Here is a 16,033-nt window from a genome sequence, read left to right as displayed (position 1 = left end):
TTCAATTAAAAGTGGTGCAGAGGTGGCATGTTCCACATGGCAGGTAGCGCCAGCACAGGTGTGTGTGTGTGTGTGTGTGTGTGTGTGTGTGTGTGTGTGTGTGTGTGTGTGTGTGTGTGTGTGTGTGTGTGTGTGTGTGTGTGTGTGTGTGTGTGTGTGTGTGTGTGTGTGTCTGTGTCTTGGGGTGCTACCTTGGTACGAGAGGATGGCAGACATCTGGAGGTAGACAGGCTTGGCGCTGAGGTGCATGATGGTACCCTGAAAAGGATCCCCCCTGCCCCCATGCCAACCTGAGCACAACAGCAGTAGGGCACAACACCACCTAGATTATCCCAGAGGCAGTGAGCATCTGGTGACACAGACCCATTTACTGTACATACACATACACTTTTACGTCTTTCTTTGGTGAGGTGCCCCAGTGACGGTGCTTATTGAAGTGATGAATGTGCTGTTTAAAATGGAAAAGGTTCTATTAGAATAGGGTACGTCCCAAAAGACTACAGTACCTATTCACTACATAGTGCAATACTTTTGACTAGAGCCCTATGGGCCCAGGTCAAAAGTTTCACTATGAAAAGTGAACTACTAATATGGGGCCATTTGCCATAGATAAACAAGACCATTTACTCTGATAACAATTTGACCTGCTTAAATCAAGGACTGCTCCGTTAAGGGAAACGAAGCTACAGCAAAAGTATAATCGGTATAATTCACACAAAGTCATGATGAAACCTGGGCTTTAAGCGGCTTTTTCCGTCACCAAAGTCCCCTTAATGAATGAAAATAATGTTCAGAGCTAATGCACGGACATTCCAATCAAACAGCGAATGTTTTGAAAGGGAAAGTATATGCTGTGTATTAGGACATGTTAATGGGACCCGGAATAATTACAATAACCAGATAATTGGACAGAGCTGTTTAATTTCTCTGCCTTAATCACCTGGAGCGATTTCTCAGTGGCGGCTTTAATTCGGTCAAACTGCCAGAGCTATCTTGAGTCCACGTAGGCCACAAATTACAATGGACTGATTGCGATCTCTTTTCCAGTGATCAAACGTATTCGGAAATGAGTGAACGAGTTCTGCCTCCTCCGACTGAAGACGCTGCTGGCCTTCCATTTTAGATTAGAATGGACTAATCAGTTTATCCAAGACCATATCTTTCTTAAAGTCCGCTCTGCTCTGACAATAGTATGGCGTAAATGAACTCTGTAAGTTGCAAACTCGTCTATCTTTTCAAATGTCAACCCTAAAACCAAAAATCCTAAATTAAACCAATGAAAGAAAAGGACAGCACCTTTTTTTAATCAGCGGACTAAGACAAGGATTCAAGGGGATGTAAAGAAAAAAATGTATTTTTAAATAAAAACTTTACTCACCTCGTCCTGAAGTTGGCCGGATGAGGATGTCCATCATAAAGCGATATAAAGTCATACTCCTCCTCCACAGCGAAGGACTGAAAGACAATTTGAATTCGGTTTCCCTCCTCTGCTACAATAACCCATGTACAGTTTGCCCCATTGGGGTATCCATATGGAAAACCTGGACTTTCAATGGTGCCATTCCGCCCTTTTAATGTCCCACCACACGTATATATGAAACCTGGAGAAGAGAGAAGAAAATAACAGATTAGCTTCATTTGGAATTGTCTTTATAAGCGATTCACAATGCAGATAACAAGCAACACACATATGGAGTCAAGGCAGTATACACTAAATGTACAAAACATAAGGACACCTGCTCTTTCCATGACATAGACTGACCAGGTGAATCCAGTTGAAAGCTATGATCCCTTATTGATGTCACTTGTTAAATCCATTTCAATCAGTGTAGATGAAGGGAAGGAGACAGGTTAAAGAAGGATTTTTAAGTCTTGAGACAATTGAGACATGGATTGTGTATGTGTGCCACTAATAGAGGGTTGAATATTGAAGTGTCTTTGAACGGGGTATGGTAGTAGGTGCCAGTCGCACTGGTTTGTGTCAAGAACTGCAACGCTGCTCAGTTTTTCACACACAACAGTTTTTCGTGTGTGTCTAGAATGGTACACCACCCAAAGGGCATCCAGACAACATTGGAGTCAACATGGGCCAGCAGCTCAATAATAGGAAGGTGTTCCCAATGTTTGGTATACTCAGCGTAGTTATCATTATGCTAAAAGAGTTTGGACAAAAAGCTGACTGAATACAACACTTTACCACATAAACTACTAGACACAGATACAGTACATAGAATACTACAACCTTTGAAGAAATGAGGTACATTATATGGCAGGGGCCTGATCAGGGGTAGTAGTATTGGGTCTAGCAGCTTGCTCTTGCTGCATACATTCTCACAGACACACAGCCACCATGTACGGCATGGGGAGAGCCAGCAGGCCTCCACAATCACTCCCAGCATGCCGTCCCTAAACTATTAGTCACAGCTAGATGCACGTCCAACACCGTGCTGTGTGCTGTGCTTTACTTTGGAGGAAGACCTTGTCTATTATTTACACATGGAGAACTTACACAAACACCACTGTGGTATCGCTGCATTGGCTAAACACTTTCTTACGGTCCTGTAGGCCTGGTTCCTCAAGGGTAGGGAATTAAAGGACCCATATGATTTGCTATTCCAGTTCTTTATGACACTGGCTAGTGTTACGCTAGTGCCGTGTCAGTGTGGCCTGGGTCAGAATAACCCTGGGTCAGACCATTATGGAGGCATTCTAACTGAGATTACTGCTACCCGCCCAGCCTGCCTTAATGGCAGATGCACTTTGGCCAGCCCTGTGGCAGTCATGGCATAATGGCTTCAAAATCGCTGGCCTCCAGATGGCCTACACAGACTCCATGCCACAATGTCCTGGCTGGGCCTTGGTTTTGTGTCGGCTCCATTGTCAACAAGAGCCTCCCATTCACACCGCCTTTCAATGGAGTTCAATGGAAAACACTCCATGAGAGGCTGGCATTGAGACATATAATTAGAGTAATTCTCAATCAAAACAGTGGCCGATGCTATTTGTTTAATGGTATTATATTATATACTATATTGTACACACAGATATCCCTATTGGCTGGGTCATGCTATTCAATTCATAAGGATCGCTGCTAAAGATTATGCTCCCCCGAAATAAGAAGGGACAGAATCAATTTGAACCCTGTCCAAGTCATTTTCAGAGGAACATAAATTTGCTGGCGATACAATATGTGTGTGATATGAAAGTGTTCCAGGGAGTTTCGCGGATGGCTCTGCTAGAGGTTGCATGTAAAGTAGCAGCACACCGCAATAGCAGCAGCAGTAGTGGTAGCCTTGCAGTGCATCGGTTTCTCTTGGCATTGAAGAAGTAATACACTCAAGTGGTAATTTATTATCCACACTGTGAGAGGAATAGATCAGGGTGCCATCTGGAGAACTAGCTAGCTGCCATTTCACTGGCAACACTGGGGCCTGATAACTGCCCTGCCTTTCCCGCCTGTCTCCTCTTGCTAATTCTGCACCACTACCAATGAGATCACACACACAAGCACATCCGTTCTCCATGTTACATCTGTGTTAATGGTTGTGAACATAGCCTACATTATGAGTGCATCCACTGGTTCCATGTGGCTAACACCGTGTAGTGTAGAGAGTATTTTCCATGCTGTTGGCTATGATACAAGCACCTCTTTGGGGAGCGCTTGTGTGCATGGGATCGTATACAGAGAGATGTAGGACTTCCTGTTATGTTATCTGTTATCTCCACATTGTTGAATATCCAAGCCCCAGTAGTCCCATTCTTTGTAGGTTAATAGGCTCTGTCATACCATATGTAAGACAAGACTTGTGCTGACTACATTAGGGTGGCTGTTGCTGCGGAGGAGGAACCACATGCATGCATATGATACAACAGTGTTTCCCAACTCCAGTCCTCCAGTAACCCCAACAGCACACATTTAAGTTGTAGCCCTGGACAAAAACACCTGATTCAACTTGCCAATGGCTTGATGATTAATTGACAAGTAGAATCAGGTGAGTGGTTATAGGTCTGGACGCAATCAACACCCGAACGGACAGAGCAGTGTGTGGGGGGTAATGTCATATGGTCATTGAGGATTGCATGGGACTCAAACATTGGGGAAGCTAGTATTTGTTGACATGTTTTGTCATTGGAACTGTGAGGTAGCTTGAGAAGGTGAAAAGCTGCTGATGCTGGGAGGACGTCACTATGGCAAACTGAATTACATATGACAACAGTTCAAGATTGTCACTTCGTTTGCACAGCCCTGCTTAACATTAGCAAGAGTATTTAGTTGTGCAGTAGTACAGGCATGTCATTCATTGAAAATAATATACTACGTATAGTCATGGTTTCTCATTTAATTGAGTCAATCCTGAATAGTACTATGAAATAGCCTTGCAAGAGCAGACGCTGAGAGAGAGAGGAAGTAGTATGGCCAGTTCAGTTATTGCAGCTGATTGCGTTAAGGCCCAATTGGTTAAACTAAAGCCTTCTAAGCTCATCCCTGTCTCCACTCCTTCATATTTCCACGTTAACAAGTAGATAAATGCCATGCTTCTTTTCTACGCTGCCCACACCGACTCCCAAAGAAACAGCCAGCCAGTGAACCAGCCAGCATCCATCCCCCATCTGTTTGCAGATAATAAAACACACAGCCCAGGCCCAAACCATAATGAAAAATCCACCCAATTAAAATGTACTATTTATCCTCTCCACCACTCCCCTGAAGGGAGTAATTCATGTAAGATTGAAGAGAGGAGGGCTTTTTAAGCCACCACCGACTGTGTGAACGCTACAGAGATAACTAAGACCTATGTGTGCCTGAGGTATAAATTATGAATCATCATGGTCATGAACGCCCATCAGTTTTTGGGAGGAGGTAGATTTTGAGATGTATTCTGGATATAAGGCGATGCCGTGGTTTAGTCGTGTGCCTTTTGTTAGTGTTGGCCATCTCCTTCCCTTCTCAATCTCCATGGCTAACACTGAAGGTTACTATAGTAGCTCTAAGGCACTGCCTCTATTGGAGATGAACTGTCTCTCTCTCTCTTTCTCTCTCTTTCTCTCCCTCCCCCCATCTCTATCTCCACCATCTCTCTTTCTCTCTCTCTCTCTCCCATCTCACTGTCTCTTTCTCTCTCTCTGTAGGTCTCTCTCCCCCATCTCTCTCTCTCTATTAGAGCTTCTCCCTGACCGGGCCCTGGCTAGGACCTGTTTGTTCATCATAACTAGGGTACGGGTAGGGTTCGGGTATCACTAAATTGATCACTAACATTTTGAAACTGAGTTATTTGCGCATGCTCTGCTGCGCAGTACTGTCATATCTGACTAAGTTCCTAACATGGTGTCAGAAGAGCTTCAACCTCGTCAAATATAAGACAGGAGACAATATTCCTTGAGTTTTGTCAGAGTTTAAAGTGACAAAAAGTAGCTAACAGCTCACTGCTCTCTCATGTCTCGTCACTGAGCAGAGCAGCCCAAGCAGAGCCATTGCTATGGTTACTCATTGACTCAGAGCCCCCATGAGCAGAACGCATGCAGAGCGAGCTGCCTGCTCGCAGAGAGAAAGTGACAGACAGAGAAGAGCATCAAATGGATTTACTAACGTATGAAGTTATTTCTGATTTCAGGTTTCGGGCAGGGCCGGGCTTTACATTTGGCAGAAACAATCGGGCCTGGGTAGGGTAGGGCCTGAATATTGCGGTCATGGGTAGGGCTCGAGCTTAAAATGTATCCCCAACGGGGCTCTACTTTCTATTTCTCCCTCTCGATCACTCTCCCCCATCTCGCTCTCTCTCTCTCTCAGTACTGGCTATAAACTGGGAGATTCTGTTGAATCTATATTTTACTGCATCACTTGAACAATGTGCAGTGTCTCTAGCTCCCTATGGTTCTTGCCCTTCAGACCTGCACTGCCTAAATGGGTATAGCTGTGGAGCTTGGTGTGAACAGTGGGATTCCTATTCAGAGTGAGAGAGAGCGAGAGAGAGAGAGAGAGAGAGAGAGAGAGAGAGAGAGAGAGAGAGAGAGAGAGAGAGAGAGAGAGAGAGAGAGAGAGAGAGAGAGAGAAAGAGGAGAGAGAGAGCGAGGAGAGAAAGAGAGAGAGAGAAGAGAGAGAGAGAAGAGAGAGAGAGAGAGAGAGAGAGACAGAGAGAGAGAGAGAGAGTGAAAGACAGAGATAAAGAGATAGATTTCCTATAATTTGTCATCACTGTTGAGAACAAGAGCACTTTATATCCCATCAGTCAACTGGCAGGCGCTCCGAGTGACTGAGTGACCGCTTTAATTACGCCACAAGAGAGACAAGACAACATGGGGCGACCCCTGACCCTAATTAACCCCTAGGTAGCGACACAGGGGAAAAGCAGAGGGAACCTTCCTCTGAACCCTTGACCTTGTCTCATCAGTGGATTATCAATCAATGTGAATAAGTATGCTTTCTTAGACAAAAAAAGTACAGATTAGTTCACATGCTCAATACTGCTGTTTCATGCTACTAAGTCACCAATGAGATGATGGATTAATCTATTTATGTGCTATGTACAAGAGGTGGCGGGGGTGATGGGAAATACTGATGGGTATATGATTAACTCTTATCTAAACTGTTGATCCACAAACAGTATGGCAGCTCCCCGGGGGGACATAGAGGGGAAGGAGAGGGGTAGGGAGACAGGGATGGGGGGAGGGAGGCAAAGTGGCCCCCTCGCTGTGTGTTGTTGTAGGGAAAAGTGTAGAGCTTGTTTTCACCTTGGCACGCCGCCTTCCCCTCTCAGTCTCTTTCTTCCCCCTCTGTCCCCTCCCCACATTGCATCCCTCTATTCGCCACCCCAACACTTGTGTCTGCCACCTTATCATCAAAACTAAAGGCTGGGCCCGTGGCCACATCTTGGGTCAGCCATTAAGAAGGAGGACGGCATGTTTCTCAATGCTGCTAAGGTTTCTGAGCTGAGGATGCCTGGCACACAGACAGTGCCATCAAAACAGAATACAAATTCACTCCCTCTAAATTAAACCAATCAAACACTGTTGGGATGACAACAAAAAAATTACTATCATTAGACAAGCTTCACTGAAATCACACCTTCACGTTTGGCTTTTTACCCAAATCATTTTTTGGGGGGAGACACACTCACACCCTAGATGCACTTAGAATGGAAGATGAGTGACATTGTTTCAAATTGATTTTCAGCTTTTCGCACTGGAGCGTCCCTCCACAACACAAATCTAACTCTAGGCACTTTCCTAATATAGTGGAGTAAAAAACGCTAGCTCTTCTGGGTATGGCCACTTACAATCAATTTGACGGGAGGGAAAATCCTCATTGACAAGTGCGTATGATAGCAGACAAACAAAGTCATGTAACATTTCAATTAAAGAGATAAGTACATCATTTTCAAATCTGTCGCAAAAAAAACATCGGTCTTTCATCCCGGTCTTAATCAAAAGACAGAATCATATTTTTCAAAGAAACACATCCAGACTCCGTCTCAAATTGCTCCCTATCGTAAACACAGTGCACTACGTTTGACAGGATCCCTAAGGGCCCTGTTTAGACTGTTACTACTACCGGGCCTGTCTAGCTAGACTGTTACTACTGGGCCTGTCTGTCTAGACTGTTATTCTACTGGGCCTGTGTCTACACTGTTGCTACTGGGCCTGTCTATCTAGACTGTTACTACTACCGGGCCTGTCCATCTAGACTGTTACTACTGGGCCTGTCTGTCTAGACTGTTACTACTGGGCCTGTCTGTCTAGACTGTTACTACTGGGACTGTCTGTCTAGACTGTTACTACTACTGGGCCTGTCTGTCTAGACTGTTATTACTACTGGGCCTGTCTGTCTAGACTGTTACTACTGGGCCTGTCTATCTAGACTGTTACTACTACTGGGCCTGTCTGTCTAGACTATTACTACTACTTTGCCTGTCGATCTAGACTGTTACTACTGGACTTGTCTATCTAGACTGTTACTACTACTGGGCCTGTCTGGCTAGACTGTTACTACTGGGCCTGTCTGTCTAGACTGTTATTCTACTGGGCCTGTGTCTACACTGTTGCTACTGGGCCTGTCTATCTAGACTGTTACTACTACCGGGCCTGTCTATCTAGACTGTTACTACTGGGCCTGTCTGTCTAGACTGTTACTACTGGGACTGTCTGTCTAGACTGTTACTACTACTGGGCCTGTTTGTCTAGACTGTTATTACTACTGGGCCTGTCTGTCTAGACTGTTACTACTGGGCCTGTCTATCTAGACTGTTACTACTACTGGGCCTGTCTGTCTAGACTATTACTACTACTTTGCCTGTCGATCTAGACTGTTACTACTGGACTTGTCTATCTAGACTGTTACTACTACTGGGCCTGTCTGGCTAGAATGTTACTACATCTGGGCCTGTCTGTCTAGACTGTTACTATTGGGCCTGACTATCTAGACTGTTACTACTACTGGGCCTGTCTATCTAGACTGTTACGACTGGGCCTGTCTGTCTAGAATGTTACTACAACCGGGCCCGTCTGTCTAGACTGTTACTACTACTGGACCTGTCTGTCTAGACTGTTACTACTACTGGGCCTGTCTGTCTAGACTGTTACTACTACTGGACCTGTCTGTCTAGACTGTTACTACTACTGGACCTGTCTGTCTAGACTGTTATTACTACTGGGCCTGTCTGTCTAGACTGTTACTACTACTGGGCCTGTCTATCTAGACTGTTACGACTGGGCCTGTCTGTCTAGACTGTTACTACTACCGGGCCTGTCTGGCTAGACTGTTACTACTACTGGGCCTGTCTATCTAGACTGTTACTACTACTGGGCCTGTCTGTCTAGACTGCTACTACTACTGGGCCTGTCTGTCTAGACTGTTACTACTACTGGGACTGTCTATCTAGACTGTTACTACTGGGCCTGACTATCTAGACTGTTACTACTGGGCCTGTCTATCTAGACTGTTAGTACTACTGGGCTTGTCTGTCTAAACTGTTACTACTACTGGGCCTGTCTGTCTAGACTGTTACTATTACTGGGCCTCTATCTAGATTGTTACTACTACTGGGCCTGTCTGTCTAGACTGTTACTACTGGGCCTCTCTGTCTAGACAGTACTACTGGGCCTGTCCATCTAGATTGTTACTACTACTGGGCCTGTCTGTCTAGACTGTTACTACTGGGCCTCTATCAAGACTGTTACTACTACTGGGCCTGTCTGTCTAGACTGTTACTACTGGGACTGTCTGTCTAGATTGTTACTACTACGTGGCCTGTCTATCTAGACTGTTACTACTGGGCTTGTCTATCTAGACTGTTAGTACTACTGGGCTTGTCTGTCTAGACTGTTACTACTACTGGGCCTGTCTGTCTAGACTGTTACTACTGGGCCTGTCTGTCTAGACTTTTACTACTGGGCCTGTCTGTCTAGACTGTTACTACTGGGCCTGTCTATCTAGACTGTTACTACTACTGGGCCTGTCTATCTAGACTGTTACTATTGGGCTTGTCTGTCTAGACTGTTACTACTACTGGGCCTGTCTTTCTAGACTGTTACTACTGAGCCTGTCTGTCTAGACTGTTACTACTGGGCCTGTCTGTCTAGACTGTTACTACTTGGCCTGTCTGTCTAGACTGTTACTACTACTGGGCCTGTCTGTCTAGACTGTTACTACTACTGGGCCTGTCTGTCTAGACTGTTACTACTACTGGGCCTGTCTGTCTAGACTGTTACTACAGGGCCTGTCTGTCTAGACTGTTAGTACTACTGGGCCTGTCTGTCTAGACTGTTAGTTCTACTGGGCCTGTCTGTCTAGACTGTTACTACTACTCAGCCTGTCTGTCTAGACTGTTACTACTGGGCCTCTTTCTAGACTGTTACTATTACTGGGCCTGTCTGTCTAGACTGTTACTACTGGGCCTGTCTGTCTAGACTGTTACTACTGGGCCTCTATCTAGACTGTTACTACTACTGGGCCTGTCTATCTAGACTGTTACTACTACTGGGACTGTATGTCTAGACGGTTACTGCTACTGGGCCTGTCTGTCTAGACTGTTACTACTGGGCCTGTCTGTCTAGACTTTTACTACTGGGCCTGTCTGTCTAGACTGTTACTACTGGGCCTGTCTATCTAGACTGTTACTACTACTGGGCCTGTCTATCTAGACTGTTACTACTACTGGGACTGTATGTCTAGACGGTTACTGCTACTGGGCCTGTCTGTCTAGACTTTTACTACTGGGCCTGTCTGTCTAGACTGTTACTACTGGGCCTGTCTGTCTAGACTGTTACTACTGGGCCTCTATCTAGACTGTTACTACTACTGGGCCTGTCTATCTAGACTGTTACTACAGGGCCTGGGGGTATTCAAACCAGCAAACTTTTGGTTACTGGCCCAATGCTCTAACCGCTAGGCTACCTGATGCCCTTCAACATAATGTGTGTTCACTGTTAAACCTTAAATTGTCTATTATATCGACACTAAAACTCGCTCATCTCCTAAACACTAGGAGGGCATCCCAAATGGCACCCTATTCACTTTATAGTGGGGCTCTGGTCTAAAGTAGTGTACTATATTGGGAATAGGGTGCCATTTGGTACAAACACCAGGAACAAGGAAACAATTAAGCACCAGATAAAGGTAGCTAGTAGCTAGCTAGTGAACACGTGGAATATTCCTGGCATGAGGTAGGATTTAATTTGGGCCAAATTAAGCGAGGGTAATGAGTGAACGGAGTCCATCCATAGCCAGAGAAATTGAGCCCAAAGGAGAAACGGAATCCATCCGTTGCCTGAGAGATTGAACCCAAAGGAGAAACGGAATCCATCTATAGTCTGAGAGATTTAGCCCAAAGGAGAAACGGAATCCATCCGTTGCCTGAGAGATTGAACCCAAAGGAGAAACGGAATCCATCTATAGTCTGAGAGATTTAGCCCAAAGGAGAAACGGAATCCATCCGTTGCCTGAGAGATTGAACCCAAAGGAGAAACGGAATCCATCTATAGTCTGAGAGATTTAGCCCAAAGGAGAAATGGAATCCATCCATAGCCTGAGAGATTGAACATAAGGAGAAATGGAATCCATCCATAGCCTGAGAGATTGAACATAAGGAGAAATGGAATCTATCCATAGCCTGAGAGGTTAAGAGAGACCTCACAATTGGCTCCAGTGTATTGTGTTGCCAGCCAACAGCTGATAATACAGCAGGAGAGAAGGGTTGTTCTCTATTAAGTGGCATGGTGGTAATGCGATGTTAGAGGCTGTGAACAAATGTCACCCTTTTCCCATATATAGTACACTACTTTTCACCAGGGCCCAGAGGGTTCTGGTCAAAAGTAGTGTACTATGTAGGGAATAGGCTACCATTTGGGATGTAGCCAGAGAGAGCATTCATTACCAACTCAAATTGGGACTAATGATTTGGGTGGATGAGAAATACCAGTTTTTATATCGCCATATATTATTCAAACCAAACAGAACTTGTATTCTTGGGAGCTTTTCATAAAAAAAATTAATAGAGAGCATTTCTGATTTTGTTTGTGTATACCTGGATGTTGGATGTGGGGAAGCTGAGCCTTGGGGACTGTTTGTGTATACCTGGATGTTGGATGTGGGGAAGCTGAGCCTTGGGGACTGTTTGTGTATACCTGGATGTTGGATGTGGGGAAGCTGAGCCTTGGGGACTGTTTGTGTATACCTGGATGTTGGATGTGGGGAAGCTGAGCCTTGGGGACGGTTTGAGTATACCTGGATGTTGGATGTGGGGAAGCTGAGCCTTGGGGACGGTTTGAGTATACCTGGATGTTGGATGTGGGGAAGCTGAGCCTTGGGGACGGTTTGTGTACATATACCTGGATGTTGGATGTGGGGAAGCTGAGCCTTGGGGACTGATTGTGTATACCTGGATGTTGGATGTGGGGAAGCTAAGCCTTGGGGACTGATTGTGTATACCTGGATGTTGGATGTGGGGAAGCTGAGCCTTGGGGACGGTTTGAGTATACCTGGATGTTGGATGTGGGGAAGCTGAGCCTTGGGGACGGTTTGTGTATACCTGGATGTTGGATGTGGGGAAGCTGAGCCTTGGGGACGGTTTGAGTATACCTGGATGTTGGATGTGGGGAAGCTGAGCCTTGGGGACGGTTTGAGTATACCTGGATGTTGGATGTGGGGAAGCTGAGCCTTGGGGACGGTTTGTGTACATATACCTGGATGTTGGATGTGGGGAAGCTGAGCCTTGGGGACTGATTGTGTATACCTGGATGTTGGATGTGGGGAAGCTAAGCCTTGGGGACTGATTGTGTATACCTGGATGTTGGATGTGGGGAGGCTGAGCCTTGGGGACTGCTGCCACCCTCATACAGCTAAAAGGAGAGGAATACAGTGCCTTGCAAAAATATTCATCCTCCTTGGCGTTTTTCCTATTTTGTTGCATTACAACCTGTAAATTAAATTGATTATTATTTAGATTTCATGTAATGGACATACACATAATAGTCCACATTTGTGAAGTAAAATGAAAATAATTACTTGTTTAAAAAATCTAAAAGATTCAAAATGGAAAAGTGGTTCGTGCATATGTATTCACCCCCTTTGCTATGAAGCCTCTAAATAAGATCTGGTGCAACCAATAAGTCACATAATTTGTTAAATAAAGTCCACCTGTGTGCCATCTAAGTGTCACATGATATGTCACATGATCTCAGTATATATACACCTGTTCTGAAAGGCCCCAGAGCCTGCAACACCACTAAGCAAGGGGCACCACCAAGTATGGTACTTCTCCACCACAGGTCAGGGACAAAGTTGTGGAGAAGTATAGATCAGGGTTGGGTTATAAAAAATATCAGAAACGTTGAACATCCCACAGAGCACCATTAAATCCATTATTAAAAAATTTAAAAAATATGGCACCACAACAAACCTGCCAAGAGAGGGCCACCCACCATAACTCACCAGGCAAGGAGGGCATTAATCAGAGTCAACAAAGAGACCAAAGATAACCCTTAAGGAGTTGCAAAGCTCCACAGCGGAGATTAGAGTATCTGTCCATAGGACCACTTTAAGCTGTACACTCCACAGAGCTGGGCTTTATGGTAGAGTGACCAGAAAAAAGCCATAAGCAAGCATGTTTGGTGTTCGCCAAAAGGCATGTTGGAGATTCTCCAAACATATGGATGAAGGTACTCTGGTCAGACGTGACTAAAATTGAGCTTTTGGCCATCAAGGAAAACGCTATGTCTGGCGCAAACCCAACACCTCTCATCACTCCGAGAATACCATCCCCACAGTGAAGCATGGTGATGGCAGCATCATGCTGTGGAGATGTTTTTCATCGGCAGGAACTAGGAAACTGGTCAGAATTGAAGGAATGATGGATGACGCTAAATACAGGGAAATTCTTGAAGGAAACCTGTTTGTCTTCCAGAGGTTTGAGACTGGGATGGAGGTTCACCTTCCAGCAGGACAATGACCCTAAGCATACTGCTAAAGCAACACTTGAGCGGTTTAAGGGGAATGGCCTAGTCAAAGGGAATGGCCTAGTCAAAGCCCAGACCTCAATCCCACTGAGAATCTGTGGTATGACTTAAAGATTGCGGTACACCAGCGGAACCCATCAAACTTGAAGGAGCTGAAGCAGTTTTGCCTTGAAAATGGGCAAAAATCCAAGTGGCTAGATGTGTAAAGCTTATAGAGACATACCCCTAGAGACGTGCAGCTGTAATTGCAGCAAAAGGTGGCTCTACAAAGTATTGACTTGGGGGGAGGTGAATAGTTATGCACACTGAAGTTTTCCGTTTTTTTGTCTTATTTCTTGTTTGTTTCACCCAAAAAAATTATTTTGCATCTTCAAAGTGGTAGGCATGTTGTGTAAATGTTGTGGGGTGAATACTTTCGCAAGCCACTGTATACATGGCTTGGGAATGTGGAGAGTGCAGTGGCTTGTAGTGTATGTAGGGCTGGATCAGCTCTATAGTGGTAAACGTGAAGTAGCCACTATTTTTCCTCAGCAAGGAGGACTCAACATTAACCCTGCATGTCAACTCCCACCATGTAGGAAATGCACTGGTGTGACTACCTGTATTTTTGGACATAGCTGTGCTTTCAAATTCCCAAACTGAGACTGACCTAGATACAATTATAAAATGCCTTGACTGTAAAATTCATGTTATATTTCATAATTCATATAAACTCATTCCATTGGCTGACTCGGGTCGAGGGCAACACTTCCTTTTATAGCATCATCGTGGGCCAGTGTTACTGTATCTGTTTGAGGTCTGTGTCAAAAATAGGTCCTCCCTCACCACAAATGCAGAAATCTACTAAATGCTTTTCCATTTCTTTTTTATCAACTTATTTTATTTTTTTATCAGTGTGAAGGGATATAGCCCTTGTCATAAATAAATCAGCTTGATCTGCCCTTTGCAAAACACATCTCTCTCAGCGCACACACACACACACACACACACGGCCAGGAAAGGTTATGAAAGCAGGTCTGGAGTGAAACTAGAGAGAGAGGACGAGAGATAGACAGAAAGATGGAAAGATTGAGACAGAGAGCAGGAAGGCAGGAGTGGAGGACCCATGAGAGCATTTTGTTTACATGAGCAGAGAATGGACAGCGAGGAGAGTAGAGGAGGTGGGCACAACTATCAAGATGTCACTCAAGGCTGGAGGATTCCACCAGGCCTACATACGCACGCACACACACACACACCCACACACACACACACACACACACACACACACACATACACACACATGCCTATATGCAGGAGGAGGTGATGGATTATTGCAGCAGCATAAATATGATTACTGTCACATTTCCATCTGTCTGCAGGGACCACATCAACAAACATAGGATGGAGAGGCTGGTGATGAGTATGCAACTTACCCACCACACCTGGGTATACATACCATTTAGCTAACCAACCCACCACACCTGGGTATACATACCATTTAATTTACCAACCCACCACACCTGGGTATACATACCATTTAGCTAACCAACCCACCACACCTGGGTAAACATACCATTTAATTTACCAACCCACCACACCTGGGTATACATACCATTTAGCCAACCAACCCACCACACCTGGGTATACATACCATTTAGCTAACCAACCCACCACACCTGGGTATACATACCATTTAGCTAACCAACCCACCACACCTGGGTATACATACCATTTAGCTAACCAACCCACCACACCTGGGTAAACATACCATTTAATTTACCAACCCACCACACCTGGGTATACATACCATTTAGCTAACCAACCCACCACACCTGGGTATACATACCATTTAATTAACCAACCCACCACACATGGGTATACATACCATTTAGCTAACCAACCCACCACACCTGGGTATACATACCATTTAATTAACCAACCCACCACACCTGGGCATACATACCATTTAGCTAACCAACCCACCACACCTGGGTATACATACCATTTAGCTAACCAACCCACCACACCTGGGTAAACATACCATTTCATTAACCAACCCACCACACCTGGGTATACATACCATTTAGCTAACCAACCCACCACACCTGGGTATACATACCATTTAGCTAACCAACCCACCACACCTGGGTATACATACCATTTTGCTAACCAACCCACCACACCTGGGTAAACATACCATTTCATTAACCAACCCACCACACCTGGGTATACATACCATTTAGCTAACCAACCTACCACACCTGGGTATAAATACCATTTACACAACCAACCCAACACCTGGGTATACATACCATTTAGCTAACCAACCCACCATACATGGGTATGCATAACATTTACACAACCAATCCACCACACCTGGGTATACATACCATTTAGCTAACCAACCCACCATGCATGGGTATGCATAACATTTACACAACCAATCCACCACACCTGGGTATACATACCATTTAGCTAACCAACCCACCACATGGGTATACATACCATTTACACAACCAACCCACCACACCTGTGTATACATACCATTTAGCTAACCAACCCACCACATGGGTATACATACCATTTACACAACCAACCCACC

At 45.0% G+C, this 16,033-nt stretch overlaps 1 protein-coding gene across 1 annotated transcript in view; it reads right to left on the bottom strand.

Moving 5' to 3' along the window:
* LOC106570400 (CUB and sushi domain-containing protein 3) overlaps positions 1–16,033 on the bottom strand; it is a 738,870-nt gene that overhangs the window by 663,058 nt on the left and 59,779 nt on the right. The window contains exon 2 of the mRNA XM_082961236.1: positions 1,379–1,601. Within this exon, the coding sequence (XP_082817362.1) occupies positions 1,379–1,601 (223 nt within the window). The remainder of the gene's footprint in view (positions 1–1,378; positions 1,602–16,033) is intronic.

The sequence above is a fragment of the Salmo salar genome, chromosome 14 (assembly GCF_965601325.2).
Source record: "Salmo salar chromosome 14, fSalSal1, whole genome shotgun sequence".
NCBI lineage: Eukaryota > Metazoa > Chordata > Actinopteri > Salmoniformes > Salmonidae > Salmo > Salmo salar.
This window is presented reverse-complemented; position numbering and strand designations above follow the sequence as displayed.